We start from the raw sequence: 14,804 nt of genomic DNA on the forward strand, positions 1-14,804 counted from the left end.
GTGAGAAAAACATGCAGATGTGTCTTTTTAGATAGTGTATGTAAACTTCTGGTTTCAACTGTACATACATACATGCACATATATGAAAGTTGTATACACCATTACGTACTTATCCAGTATGCATTGCACCAGCAAACTCTCAACATCTGCTACATCTATGTTAAGCTCCTGGAGAAAGAGAAAAAGAAAAAGAAGATTTAAAATGTATATTTTTTTTAAAACAAAGTTTATACCACTCTACAACTGAAATTGCAAAATTAATTTACATAGAAGCTTAAGGCCTAATTCATCAAAACTTAAACACAAGAACCCTATAGTAAAAAACTTTGACTTTCCAAAGATTTGGCGCACACAAGCTGTGGTAAAATGTTGTGATTTTTGTGGTTCACAACCATTTGTGCTCAAGCTTTGACAAAGTGGCTGAAGCTGGGCCAGGATGGGGCATGGCACCCCCCACTTGGCAAATTAATGACAGATGTCGATGTTCGATATGTCACAAATCTTAATCCAGCCCCTGACCGTAGTAAGGGTAGTGGCGAAGAGCACACCACTTTTCAGATGCTCCTAATTCATTAGGAGGAGTTCACTCGTAATGAACCAGGAGCATCTAACTACAGCTTAACCCCTCATCAACACTGGTGTAAATACACATTGTTCATATCAGTCTTCATGGCGAGGCATGAACACAGAAACTACTGATTTAGTAACAGGCACATGTCTTGTAATGAATCGGGAGTGTCGGACAAGTGGCATGTACCTCCGTGTTTGGCTTGCCACAAATCCTTCTCCACTCCCTGCAGGACTAAAATTTCTGGTGATTGTAGAAAACGCAGCAGCTCATCATTAGATTGACTGGCGGCAGTCGCCATTACCTGCCCCAACTTTGCCAATTTGGCTGACCTGAGTTAAAAATGTGGTAAAATTTTATCCTAGCCTTGAGTTGATCTAAAATGTTGCAACATTTCCGAGCTTTTTAAACCAGAATACCGGGGGTTAAAGCATTGATGAAGTAGGCTTTTTAAAAGGAGGGTTCCTTCTTCTAATTGATATTTGAGGTTTATACCTGATATGGCTGGTTTTTTGTCAGCTCCACTTAACACATCTGATTGGATGAGTGATGTGGAAGAGGCGTTCTCTGAGACCTCTGAACTTAGCAGGACACTGGCCAAACCTAGCATTAAAAATATTTTTTCAGATTTACTGGCATGCTATAAAGATCATTTGAAATCTTGGTGGGAGGTGAGATCTTTGGAGCACTACATTAAGAGTGGTATTGTCCCAAGAGGCTTAAGGATCTCACTAACACCAGCACCAAGGTCAAGGACCCAGATATTATTAGAGAAGTGGCGTAAGGAATCAATAGCGTCATCAATTCGCTTTATGACTATCCTCTTAGAGGAAGAAAAACTGACCCTAGAAGAGTCATCTAAAAGACTTGAAAAACAAATTGAGAGAGCCCGGGAGTATAAATCTGACTCTGACTTTAATAATAAAGAAATTACACTTAAATCCACAGTAGAGAAATATCAGCAGGAGTTGAAGGAGAGAAAACACAGACATTACGTACGAGACTTGGCTGAGTTTAAGGATAATAAAGCCTATCCTAACTTAGAGTCATACGAACATACAGGTGATCCTTCTTCCTCAGACGCTGATAACTCTGATACTGAGTATCGTGTAAGAGAGGGCTCATTCAGAGGAAATAGAGGTAGGGGTCAGTTTAGGAGGTTTAAAAATAAGAACAAAAAATGGGAGGAAAGAAGGGGAAATCAGAGATTCCCAATAAGTGGAGTATCTCTGGGGGAGTCCTCGGTTCCACCCTCATCCTCCTCTGCATCTTCTGCTCCGGCCCCTTTTTTAGAGGGGACAGACGGTATGTCATACCAATTACGCACACGACTAGTGGGGGTACAGAAAAAATAGTAGGAACAGGTTTGGAGGAGGATAGACAGAGAATTATCAACCTGTCCTCTTATACCCTCTCTACAGATGAGGAAAAGGTTCTGGCCGCAGGCCTTACTTTTGTTCCAACTACACGGTGCGATCCATTTTTATGGATCAAGGATATTAACTTGTTTCTTAGGAAACTAAAGTGGAAAAAACACTTTGTCATTACTGATAGAATGAAATGCCAACAATTGGGAATTCCGGTGGAGTCCCTGAATGATGTTAGGTTGCTGGCCGGGCTTGCTGAGGAAAGTGATCGTGAAATTGGTGAAGGCCCTTTCTCTGATCTAAAGCCTAAAAGTGTACGACTACCACCATTGGGGGAATGTAGCAATATTGATATATTTGCTAAACTTGTCTCGGCTGAGATTAGCAAAATTAACCCAAGAAGGGGTGGATCTGAGACTAATTTGGGATCTTTGGAGAGGGAAGCACTGTTGTCTCTAGAAAAAAATAGAAACATCGTAATTAAGCCCTCCGATAAAGGAGGGAACACTGTTATCCTTGATGTAAGAAAATATAGGGATATGTGCTTTTCGATCCTCCATGATTCTGTGACCTATGAGATACTGAGGGGGGACCCCACAAAAGATTATGCCGGCAAACTATTGGAGATTTTAACACAGGCATTGGATGATATGCTTATCTCCAAGAGTGAATTAGACTTTATGTATCCTAAACATCCGAGAATAGCAACATTCTATTCACTCCCTAAGATACATAAGGGTTATGTGCCATTGAAAGGCCGGCCTATAGTTTCGGGCATTGAGGCACTGTGTCAAAATGTTAGTGTCTATTTGGACAAACTTCTGCGGCCGTTTGTAACATCACTGCCATCATACATCAGGGATACTGCTGATCTTATTGGAAAGTTGGAAGGAATTTGTTTGGAACCGGGCACCATCTTAACATCTATAGATGTGGAAGCCCTTTATAGCAGTATCCCTCATGAGAAGGGGATTGAGGCAGTTGAGTACTTCTTAAAAAGTAGGGGGAACCATTTTGGATCCCATAACATCTTAATTATCAAACTGTTGAGGTTTGTCCTAGGACACAACTACTTCCTGTTTGACAGGAAGTTCTACCACCAACTCAGGGGCACGGCGATGGGGAGCCCTTGTGCTCCCACATACGCTAATTTGCTCCTGGGTTGGTGGGAGGACACAGTTGTTTTTAGGGATGAGGATGTCATCTGGACCCCCAGGATTTTGTTCTGGGGGAGGTACATCGATGACATCCTCATCCTTTGGTCGGGTGACCAACACTCCTTTAGGGCCTTTGTTGCACACCTAAACGTGAATAACCTTAATCTTAGGTTTACCTCTGAGATAGGGGGAGAGAGGATCTCTTTTTTGGACCTATATATCAAGAGAAATCAGGACGGCTATTTGGACACCAGCATTTATAGGAAACCCACGGCAACCAATAGTTTGTTGCGGTGGGAGAGCTGTCATCCTACGAGTCTGAAAAGAGGGATCCCCAAGGGGCAGTTCCTCCGACTTCGGAGGAACTGCTCTAGTTTGGGAGATTTCCAGGCACAATCTAATAACCTTAAACGTAGGTTCAGAGATAGAGGTTACCCAGTGGGTGTGATCGACAAGGCATATAGGATTGCTAAGGGAACTAATAGGACAGAGCTAATGGTCCCCCGACAGAAAATACAGAATGATGGGATGACGAGATTAATTGGGACATATGACGACCAAACGGATAGGATTATGGACATATTGAGGCGACACTGGGACATTCTGCGGGCAGACCCAGACTTGGTAGACACTTTAACCACGAAGCCCTCGGTCACTTTTAGGAGGGGGAGGTCAATAAGGGACCATTTGGTCCACAGTCATTTTGAGCAACCAAAAATGGCGGGTACATGGTTGGACAGGAGACCTATTGGGACCTTTAGGTGTGGATCATGTAGCTTCTGTAGATTTATTGACCCCTCTAAAACATTTACAAGCGCGGTGACAGGGAGAGTTTTCTCCAATAGGGATTTTGCAAATTGCAAAACCACGGGAGTGGTCTATATGTGTACCTGCAAATGTCCTAAAAACTATGTGGGCAAAACTAAAAGAGAGCTAAGAGTGAGGATAGGAGAGCATATAGGTGATATCCTTCACAAAAGAGATACTGCTCTAGCCCGGCACATAGTCCAGTGTCACAATGGAGACACCAAAAGTGTCCTATTTAAAGTAATTGAGACCGTCCAGAAACATGAGAGACTGGGGGACTGGAACAGGTTAATCCTCCAGAGGGAAACCAGGTGGATTTACCTGTTGCGCAGTATGTCCCCGGCTGGGATTAATGAACAACTAAACTTCACCAGTTTTATATGATCTCACACGATGTCTGTGGTATCTTTGGGAATTATCTCTTTCTACCATCATGCGATGGGTTATTCTAGTGGAGCAGGCAGAAATGCCTAAGTGTTTATTGTCCCTATAGGACGAGCAATGGTTAATAGCGATTTAATAATATCGCACTCTTTCTATTTTTCTTATTGCTATGAATAGCCTGATATGACCCCTCAGTCCGTGATCAACTATTCACCCAAAAAACCCACTATGTATGAGGCTGCTGTCCCTATAAGTGGAACGCAGTTTGCGCTCCACGCTTTGTGACCTCCGGTATTATGTCGGAGGCCTGTAAGTGTGGGCGGATTCTGGTGGTGATCTTGCCTCCTGCAGGGGCGTTCCCCTGTAGGTGGAATACACTGCGTTCCACATGCCGGAACTTCCGATGTGACGTCGGTGGCCTGAGCCTGATGGGAAATACTGATTTCCGGTCACAAGATCACGAACCGGAAGTGACCGCCGGCAATATGGCGCGGCGTTTTAAAGACGCTAGGACGGGAAGCCTCATGGGGGCGGGACTACTCGGCATTGACTGAGTCTATATTAAGAAGGGGTGGTGATATATTGGCCTGATGGGGCATTATCTCTGTTACCATTGACTGGGATGGGACCCAGATCTGTGTGGCTCCCAGCGACGCTATTAGGCACCTTACTTCCATTGTGACAAGGAAAAGGAAAAAGACTGAACATCTCCTGATGAACCCTCAGACATTCTGAGGGAGAAACGCGTCGAGATGACAACACTATGATAAGTACTTTCCTTATATTGAGATGACAACACTATGATAAGTACTTTCCTTATATTGTGATGACCTATATGATAATATGAGACAGGTGTGTAGGTGCACTATAACTGCATTTTATCTATATGACCTGGAGGATGAAAGCATTGCACACTTACCCTTGAAAGGTTTATTGCATTCTATTTTATGACTCTATAGAGTGGTTACCCTGATCTGGGAACCACTGTTGTAATATTTAATTTATAGAGTGGATATTTAGACTATCAGTCTTGACTGCACTTTTGCACACACACTTTATGGTGATGGTGGTTTTGTGGTTGGAGGGACAGTGAGGGACAGCCGCCGAGGAGCGGGGGCACCAAGTACATTAGGGTGTTTACTCCGCTGGTAAGTAGGGGACATTCATAGGGCTAGGATAGGCCCCACCCCTTTCTGGATATATTGAATACTCCTCATATCGATATCTGGCGCACTTTGTCCCTTAACACCCGCCCATACCACTTTTTAGAGGCTATTCTATTTCTGACTGCACTGACAGTTTTTTAGTAAATGACTAATAAAATTTGGTAATTTTAATATAGGAATTTTCATTTTGGTTTTCTTGTTATGTGGGTTCCTTCTTCTAATTGATAATTGAGGTTTATACCTGAAGTAGGCTTTTTGAAATAAGTACACCACCAGGACTGGTACAGTAAGGCTATGTGCGCATGTTGCATATCTGCATGCAGTTACGCTGCGATCTGCACCGCAGCGTAACTGTATGCGTCCTGCGTCCTCTGCACAATCTATGAAGATTATGCAGGAGACGTGCGCACGTGGCGTATTAGAGTGCAGCGCTTCGGCTGCTGCCCAAAGCGCGCGTTCTAAAAAAAGAGAATTTTGTTTACTTACCGTAAATTCTTTTTCTTATAGTTCCGACATGGGAGACCCAGACCATGGGTGTATAGCTACTGCCTTCGGAGGACACACAAAGTACTACACTCAAAACGTGTAGCTCCTCCCTCCGGGCTATATACACCCCCTGGATGACAATCTAACCAGTTCAGTGCAAAAGCTGAAGGAGGACATCCACCCATAAGTAGAGATAGAGTAAAACTCTGAAAACCCGGAACCTCTGTCTACAACAACAGCCGGTGAAACACACGGAACAAGAACTGCCAACAGGCAACAGGGAGGGTGCTGGGTCTCCCATGTCGGAACTATAAGAAAAAGAATTTACGGTAAGTAAACAAAATTCTCTTTTTCTTCATCGTTCCTTATGGGAGACCCAGACCATGGGACGTCTCAAAGCAGTCCATGGGTGGGAAATAAACCAAACTGAGAAGTAGGCAAAACCTAACTTCACAAATGGGCGACAGCCGCCTGAAGGATGCGTCTGCCCAAGCTCGCATCTGCCAAAGCATAAGCATGCACTTGGTAGTGCTTCGAAAAGGTGTGCAGACTAGACCAAGTGGCAGCCTGACAAACCTGCTGAGCCGTAGCCTGGTGCCTGAAAGCCCAGGAGGCACCGACAGCTCTGGTCGAGTGCGCCTTAATCCCCGGCGGTGGAGGCACCTGAGAACACTGGTAGGCATCAGAGATGGCCGACCTAATCCAACGAGCTAGGGTCGGTTTAGAAGCCAAGAGACCCTTGCGCTGACCCGTGGTTAGCACAAAAAGTGAGGTGCAACGCCTAAAAGCGGCGGTGCGTGACACATAGATTCGGAGCGCCCGCACCAAATCCAAGGCATGCAACGCCTTCTCAAAGCGATGCACAGGGGCCGGACAAAGGGAAGGCAATGAAATGTCCTGGTTAAGGTGGAAAGAAGACACCACCTTAGGGAGAAAATCCGTAGTCGGACGGAGAACCACCTTGTCTTGGTGAAACACCAAGAAAGGTGACTCCGAAGAGAGCGCAGCCAAATCAGAGACTCTCCGGAGAGAAGTTATGGCTACTAGAAAAACCACTTTCTGTGAAAGTCTAAGCAAGGGAACCTCCCTAAGAGGCTCAAAGGGGAGTTTCTGTAAGGCCGTGAGGACCAGATTAAGATCCCAGGGATCCAAAGGCCGCCGGTAAGGAGGAGTGATGTGAGATGCGCCCTGCATGAAGGTGCGCACCTGAGCCAGTCGGGCGATACGCCGCTGGAATAATACCGACAGAGCAGACACCTGTCCCTTGAGGGAATTGAGGGACAGTCCTAGCTGCAGACCGGACTGTAGAAAAGACAGGATGGTCGGCAAATAGAACGGCCAAGGAGCATGGCCGGAAGAGCGACACCAGGACAGGAAAATCTTCCAAGTCCTGTGGTAAATCTTGGCCGAGGAAGACTTCCGAGCCTGAGTCATAGTGGAGATGACCTCAGAAGGAATGCCTGAAGCCGTCAGGATCCAGGACTCAAGAGCCACGCCGTCAATTTGAGAGCCGCAGAATTCTGGCGGAAAAACGGACCTTGAGAGAGAAGGTCTGGGCGGTCCGGGAGATGCCACGGCATTTCTACGGACAGACGGAGCAGATCTGGGTACCAAGCTCGCCTGGGCCAGTCCGGAGCAATGATTATGACCCGACGGCCCTCCATTCTGATCTTGCGCAGAACCCTGGGCAAGAGAGCTAGAGGGGGAAACACGTAGGCCAGACGGAACTGGGACCAATCTTGAACCAGCGCGTCGGCTGCGAAGGCCTGAGTATCGTGGGAGCGAGCCACGTAAACAGGGACCTTGTTGTTGTGCCGGGATGCCATTAGATCCACTTCCGGAGTGCCCCACTTGCGGCAGTTTGACCTGAACACTGCCGGATGCAGGGCCCACTCGCCGCTGTCCACGGTTTGACGGCTGAGATAATCGGCCTCCCAGTTTTCTTCGCCTGGGATGTGGACTGCGGATATGGTGGACTTGGAGTCCTCCGTCCACTGAAGGATTCGCTGAACCTCCAACATCGCCAGGCGGCTGCGAGTCCCGCCCTGGTGATTGATGTAGGCAACCGCTGTCGCGTTGTCCGACTGGACTCGAATGTGCTTGCCCGCCAACAGGTGGTGAAAGGCTACGAGAGCTAGAAGAACAGCCCTGATTTCCAGCACATTGATCGAGAGGGCTGATTCGGACGGAGTCCAAGTGCCCTGTGCTCGGTGGTGGAGAAATACTGCTCCCCAGCCGGAGAGACTGGCATCCGTGGTGAGGATCACCCAGGACGGAGTCAGGAAGGAGCGTCCCTGTGACAGAGAGAGGGGCCGAAGCCACCACTGAAGAGAGCTCCTGGTCTGCGGCGACAGAGCCACTAGCCTGTGCAAGGAAGAGGTCCGCTTGTCCCAACAGCGGAGAATGTCCAGCTGCAGGGGACGCAGATGGAACTGGGCAAAGGGAACCGCTTCCATTGACGCCACCATCTGACCCAGCACCTGCATGAGGTACCTGATGGAATGACGGCGGGGCTGCAACAGAGAGCGCACCGCCAGATGAAGGGACTGCTGTTTGACTAAGGGCAGCTTCACAAGTGCCGGCAGAGTCTCGAATTGCATCCCTAGGTACGTAAGTTCCTGGGTCGGGGTCAGAGTGGACTTGGGCAGATTGACAAGCCACCCGAATTGAACAAGCGTGGCGAGAGTGAGCGAGACACTCCGCTGGCAGTCTGCACTGGATGAGGCCTTGACAAGAAGGTCGTCCAGGTAAGGAATCACTGCCAACCCCTGGAGATGCAGGACCGCAACCACTGCTGCCATGACCTTGGTGAAAACACGAGGGGCCGTGGCTAACCCGAAGGGGAGAGCCACGAATTGGAAATGTTCCTCTCCGATTGCAAAGCGTAGCCAACGTTGGTGTGAAACCGCAATAGGCACATGCAGATAGGCATCTCTGATGTCGATGGATGCTAGAAAATCTCCTTGGGTCATTGAGGCAATGACCGATCTCAGAGATTCCATGCGAAAGCGCCGCACCTGAACATGCTTGTTGAGAAGCTTGAGATCCAGGATGGGCCGGAAGGAACCGTCCTTCTTGGGGACTAGGAAGAGGTTTGAGTAGAAACCTCTGAACCGTTCCCGGGCGGGAACCGGTACAATTACTCCGTTGGCCTGCAAGGATGCCACGGCCTGAGAGAAGGCGGCGGCCTTGGAGCAGGGGGGAGCGGACAGAAAAAATCTGTTTGGCGGGCTGGAAGAAAATTCTATCCTGTAGCCATGGGAGATGATATCCTGCACCCACTGATCGGAGACGTGTTGAAACCACACGTCGCCAAAGTGGGAGAGCCTGCCACCGACCAAGGACGTTGCTGGCGCAGCCAGATAGTCAAGAGGAGGCTGCCTTAGTGGCAGCGGCTCCTCCGCTCTTCTGAGGACGCGGCTTCGCGCGCCAGTTCGGTTTACGATCCTTGGCTGAGGTAGTGGACGAAGCTGAGGGCTTAGAGGATGACCAGTTAGAGGAAAGAAAAGGAACGAAACCTCGACTGGTTCCTGCCCTGGACAGGTTTCCTGGTTTTAATTTGTGGCAAGGAAGTACTCTTCCCGCCAGTAGCTTCCTTAATAATTTCATCCAGTTGTTCACCGAACAGCCGGGACCCAGCAAAGGGGAGCCCAGCAAGGTACTTCTTAGAAGAAGCGTCTGCTTTCCACTCTCGAAGCCACAAGATCCTGCGGATCGCGAGAGAATTAGCGGAAGCCACCGCAGTGCGGTGAGAAGCCTCTAGAATGGCAGACATGCCTTAAGAGCCCACACTGCTGCAAAAGACAGGGAGAACGAGGCTCCTGCCGCCTCATATACAGATTTGGCCAGAAGGTCAACCTGGCGATCAGTGGGATCCTTAAGAGAGGTGCCATCGGCCACAGAAACGACTGTCCGGGCTGAGATTCTAGACACCGGAGGATCCACCTTTGGGGACTGAGCCCACTCCTTAACCACCTCAGGTGGAAAGGGAAAACGGTCATCAGAACTACGCTTTGGAAAGCGTTTGTCAGGACAGGCCCTGGGCTTGGTCACAGTGGCCTGAAAACTGGAGTGGTTAAAAAACGTACTCCTAGCTCTCTTAGGAGAGGTAAACTGGTGTATTTCTACCAGAGAGGCTTGTTCCTCTGACACTGGTGGATTGAGGTTCAGTACGGAGTTAATGGATGCAATCAAGTCACTAACATCCGCATCACCCTCAGATAAGTCAATGGGGTACATAGAGGTAGCGTCTGAGCCCACAGTAAAAGTATCCTCCTCGCCCTGCACCTCAGCTCGTGAATCAGAGCCGTGGGACGAGGAAGGAGAAGGGTCCCTGCGTCTCCGTTTAGGGGGACGGGGTCCTAAAACATGTTCTGAGAGTTCTGCAGAGCTCGGAGCAGCAGAGGCACCCTGAGAAGGGGGCTGATGCATGGACAGCAGAGTCCGGGACAGCTGTCCCATGGAGTCGGCAAAAGACTGGGAGATAGCACTGGAAAAAGATGCTACCCAAGCCGGGGGTTCAGCCACCGGGGCCGGAGCGGCCGGGGGGACCCCTGAAGAGGCTCCAGGCTGAGGCACCACCATGTTAGAGCAGGCATCACAATGTGGGTATGTGCTCGGTTCAGACAGAATGAGCTTACATGCAGTGCATATAGAGTACAGCTTAGCAGACTTGCTCCTAGTGAGAGACATGCTGCTGAGGTGGAGGCTCTGCAGTAAATAATACACTCCTATAGAATGACCCCCTGAGAGTGTATAATAAAGCCCACAACCAGAGGTTGTGGCTTACCAGACCGCTCTTTTGTGTGCCCTCCGGATTCCACAGCTCAGACCCCCAGTGGATGTAGCAGCTGCAGCAGCCGGCGCCGATCAGTGAGTGAACGCTGAGAAAATGGCGCTGGAGTGAGGAGGGGGGGGCGGGGATTAGCCCAAGAGCGGGAATCCGGAGGGCTAAGGAGAGATAGAGGGGAGGGAAACATCTCCTCAGAGAGGAGTGTCCTCCCCTCTGCTGAACGGCCGGTGGGCGGCGCCGCACTGCTCCCCTGCAAAAACTGACATGCAGAGGGACTGAAACCGAAACTAGGCCGCGACTGAAGCCGGGGCCTAGATTTTTACATGCGGCCGACGAGCAGGCACCCTCGGCGCGGTTCTCAGGAAAAAATTAGAGAACCGGCCGAAAAACACAGCAGAGTTACAAAACATACTCTCCCCTCAATAAATGTACCCGGGACCCCTGAAAAACGTCTCAATACTTAGCTTTTGAGACGCAGGGCCATGTCCCTGGGGGGGGTTAAACGCTCCGTCCGGCAGGAACCTGGCAGGGCTGCGGATGGAGACCGGTCTCCTGCAAAGCAGAGAGGACCGTGATGGCTCCCACTTCAAGCCAGAGCCTCAGAGGATGGTGAAGGAGCGCGGCATGTGAAGGCTCCAGCCTTGTAAGGTCAACCTTAACAGCACCGCCGACACAGTGGGGTGATGCCGGGAGTCCAGACTGGACCCGCTTTTCTTCCATATCTTTGAAATCAAAAATCTTAAAAAGTAAAAATCAGAAAATGCATGTGTGTGTGTGACCTCCTGAACACAAAGCATTGAACTGGTTAGATTGTCATCCAGGGGGTGTATATAGCCCGGAGGGAGGAGCTACACGTTTTGAGTGTAGTACTTTGTGTGTCCTCCGGAGGCAGTAGCTATACACCCATGGTCTGGGTCTCCCATAAGGAACGATGAAGAAAGTAACATGTCACTTATTCCATGCGCTCTGCCTGCATCCCCCGCTCTGTCTATGGGAGGGGCTGCAGTCAGAGCGCATGACATCAGCTTTTTTTTTTTTTTTCATTACGGACTCTTTCTGCAGCGATATGAAGCGCACGTGTGCTGCTCAAATCGCTGCAGAAATTTCTGCAGGGACAGACGCTACGTGCGCACATAGCCTTACTGTACACGTCCAAAAGGAGTCAGATACTTTGAAAATGACCATTCACCTTCATAATGATACATACATTCCCTTGTAGGATATGTTTTAGGACATGACCTGCTGAGAGGCATTTTATGACACCATTCTAGCTTATGTAGATTACAACAGAATTACGCACATAATCCTTTGTCACACCTATCACCATAAAAATCCAGATAAGATACAAAATGTCAGGCACAAGACAGCCTCACATAAGAGTGAAAGTAACCGCACAGAATGGCTGTTCAAACACGGCAATATATAAACCACATCTATTGTTTGCACCCAGGGCAAAGTATTATTGTGCAAGTGTCAGAACATGTGATTCCATACACGTCTATGTAAATAGAACTCAAATACAGTAATCACTATCAAAGTTTTTCTTACACTTCACTCATCCAAGAAAGGGGTTTGTCCAATCTGGGAAACCTATCATATAAATAAGATGTGCCATACATTGCCGATCATGAAATTGGCAATTTTTAGAGTTCCAATAGAAATGAATGGATGAGTGGCCATCTTATTCCATTCTGACGATGAACGCTGATGCCCAGTTTTGAAAGTAGATGAGTGTATTGGACATTTATGGCCCGGCGTTTTATGAATCCAGCTTGTGTGTCTGGCAATTGTCTACGAATATAAACCTAGTCATAGACTACAGATGATCAAACCTATGTGGCAAGCACTTGAGAGCTGCTGAATATGTATAGCCCCTTTAATGATATCTTATATTATGGGAATGGGCATGAACTGTGAAAATAGCCTTCAGCATGTTTGCCTGTATGTAGGATACTAGTCATGCAATAGCAAACTGATCACATTGCAGTCTGATCTCATTTAATAGGTCAAATTGCAAACAAGAATCTACTTCGCAATTTACCCTTTTCTTAAAAGTCCTCTACGTTTTCTAGAACGGAGGGACTTGTATGTCTTTATTGTCCTCCTCCTTGCCAAGGCTAATAGCCAGCTCAGAGATGGCTGGTTTTCTAGGCAAAGAGGGCATGCTTGCAAGCCGTTTGGTATACTGATCTAGCAAAACATAAAATTAATCCGTAAACACTGTAAACAGAAAAAAAAAATACAAAAAAAAATACAAAAAAGTGCTTTTTTTGTTCTTGTAACACCTCAAAAGAAGGGAATTTTGTTTACTTACCGTAAATTCCTTTTCTTCTAGCTCCAATTGGGAGACCCAGACAATTGGGTGTGTAGCTTCTGCCTCCGGAGGCCACACAAAGTATTACACTTAAAAGTGTAAACCCCTCCCCTCTGCCTATACACCCCCCCCCCGTGCATCACGGGCTCCTCAGTTTTGGTGCAAAAGCAGGAAGGAGGAAACTTATAAATTGGTCTAAGGTAAATTCAATCCGAAGGATGTTCGGAGAACTGAAACCATGAACCAAAAGAACAATTTAACATGAACAACATGTGTACACAAAGAACAACAGCCCGAAGGGAACAGGGGCGGGTGCTGGGTCTCCCAATTGGAGCTAGAAGAAAAGGAATTTACGGTAAGTAAACAAAATTCCCTTCTTCTTTGTCGCTCCATTGGGAGACCCAGACAATTGGGACGTCCAAAAGCAGTCCCTGGGTGGGTAAAAGAATACCTCGGTAAAAGAGCCGTAAAACGGCCCCTTCCTACAGGTGGGCAACCGCCGCCTGAAGGACTCGCCTACCTAGGCTGGCATCTGCCGAAGCGTAGGTATGCACTTGATAGTGTTTCGTGAAAGTGTGCAGACTCGACCAGGTAGCCGCCTGACACACCTGCTGAGCCGTAGCCTGGTGCCGCAAAGCCCAGGACGCACCCACGGCTCTGGTAGAATGGGCCTTCAGCCCTGAAGGAACCGGAAGCCCAGAAGAATGGTAGGCTTCCCGAATTGGTTCCTTGATCCACCGAGCCAAGGTTGACTTAGAAGCCTGCGACCCTTTACGCTGGCCAGCGACAAGGACAAAGAGCGCATCCGAGCGGCGCAGGGGCGCCGTACGAGAAATGTAGAGTCTGAGTGCTCTCACCAGATCCAATAAGTGCAAATCCTTTTCACATTGGTGAACTGGATGAGGACAAAAAGAAGGTAAGGAGATATCCTGATTGAGATGAAAAGGGGATACCACCTTCGGGAGAAATTCCGTAACCGGACGCAGAACCACCTTTTCCTGGTGAAACACCAGGAAGGGGGCTTTGCATGACAGCGCTGCTAGCTCAGACACTCTCCGAAGTGATGTGACTGCCACTAGGAAGACCACCTTCTGCGAAAGGCGTGAAAGAGAAATATCCCTCATTGGCTCGAAGGGTGGTTTCTGAAGAGCCGTTAGCACCCTGTTCAGATCCCAGGGTTCTAGCGGACGCTTGTAAGGAGGGACTATGTGGCAAACCCCCTGCAGGAACGTGCGTACCTGTGGAAGCCTGGCTAGACGCTTTTGAAAAAACACAGAGAGCGCCGAGACTTGTTCCTTAAGGGAGCCGAGAGACAAACCCTTTTCCATTCCGGATTGAAGGAAGGACAGAAAAGTGGGCAAGGCAAATGGCCAGGGAGTAAAATCCTGATCAGAGCACCAGGATAAGAAGATCGTCCACGTCCTGTGGTAGATCTTGGCGGACGTTGGTTTCCTGGCCTGTCTCATAGCGGCAATGACCTCTTGAGATAACCCTGAAGACGCTAGGATCCAGGACTCAATGGCCACACAGTCAGGTTGAGGGCCGCAGAATTCAGATGGAAAAATGGCCCTTGAGACAGCAAGTCTGGTCGGTCTGGTAGTGCCCACCGTGAGATGCCACAGATCCGGGTACCACGACCTCCTCGGCCAGTCTGGAGCGACGAGGATGGCGCGGCGGCAGTCGGACCTGATCTTGCGTAACACTCTGGGCAGCATTGCCAGAGGAGGAAACACATAAGGGAGTTGAAACTGCGACCAATCCTG

General features: G+C 48.5%; 1 protein-coding gene across 2 annotated transcripts in view; it reads right to left on the reverse strand.

Moving 5' to 3' along the window:
- The window catches only part of COPS2 (COP9 signalosome subunit 2), a 113,522-nt gene that overhangs the window by 11,377 nt on the left and 87,341 nt on the right, over positions 1-14,804 (reverse strand). For both annotated transcript variants that reach the window (XM_075342753.1, XM_075342752.1), the window contains exon 12: positions 110-168. In XM_075342753.1, the coding sequence (XP_075198868.1) occupies positions 110-168 (59 nt within the window). The remainder of the gene's footprint in view (positions 1-109; positions 169-14,804) is intronic.

This window comes from Anomaloglossus baeobatrachus, chromosome 4 (assembly GCF_048569485.1).
Source record: "Anomaloglossus baeobatrachus isolate aAnoBae1 chromosome 4, aAnoBae1.hap1, whole genome shotgun sequence".
NCBI lineage: Eukaryota > Metazoa > Chordata > Amphibia > Anura > Aromobatidae > Anomaloglossus > Anomaloglossus baeobatrachus.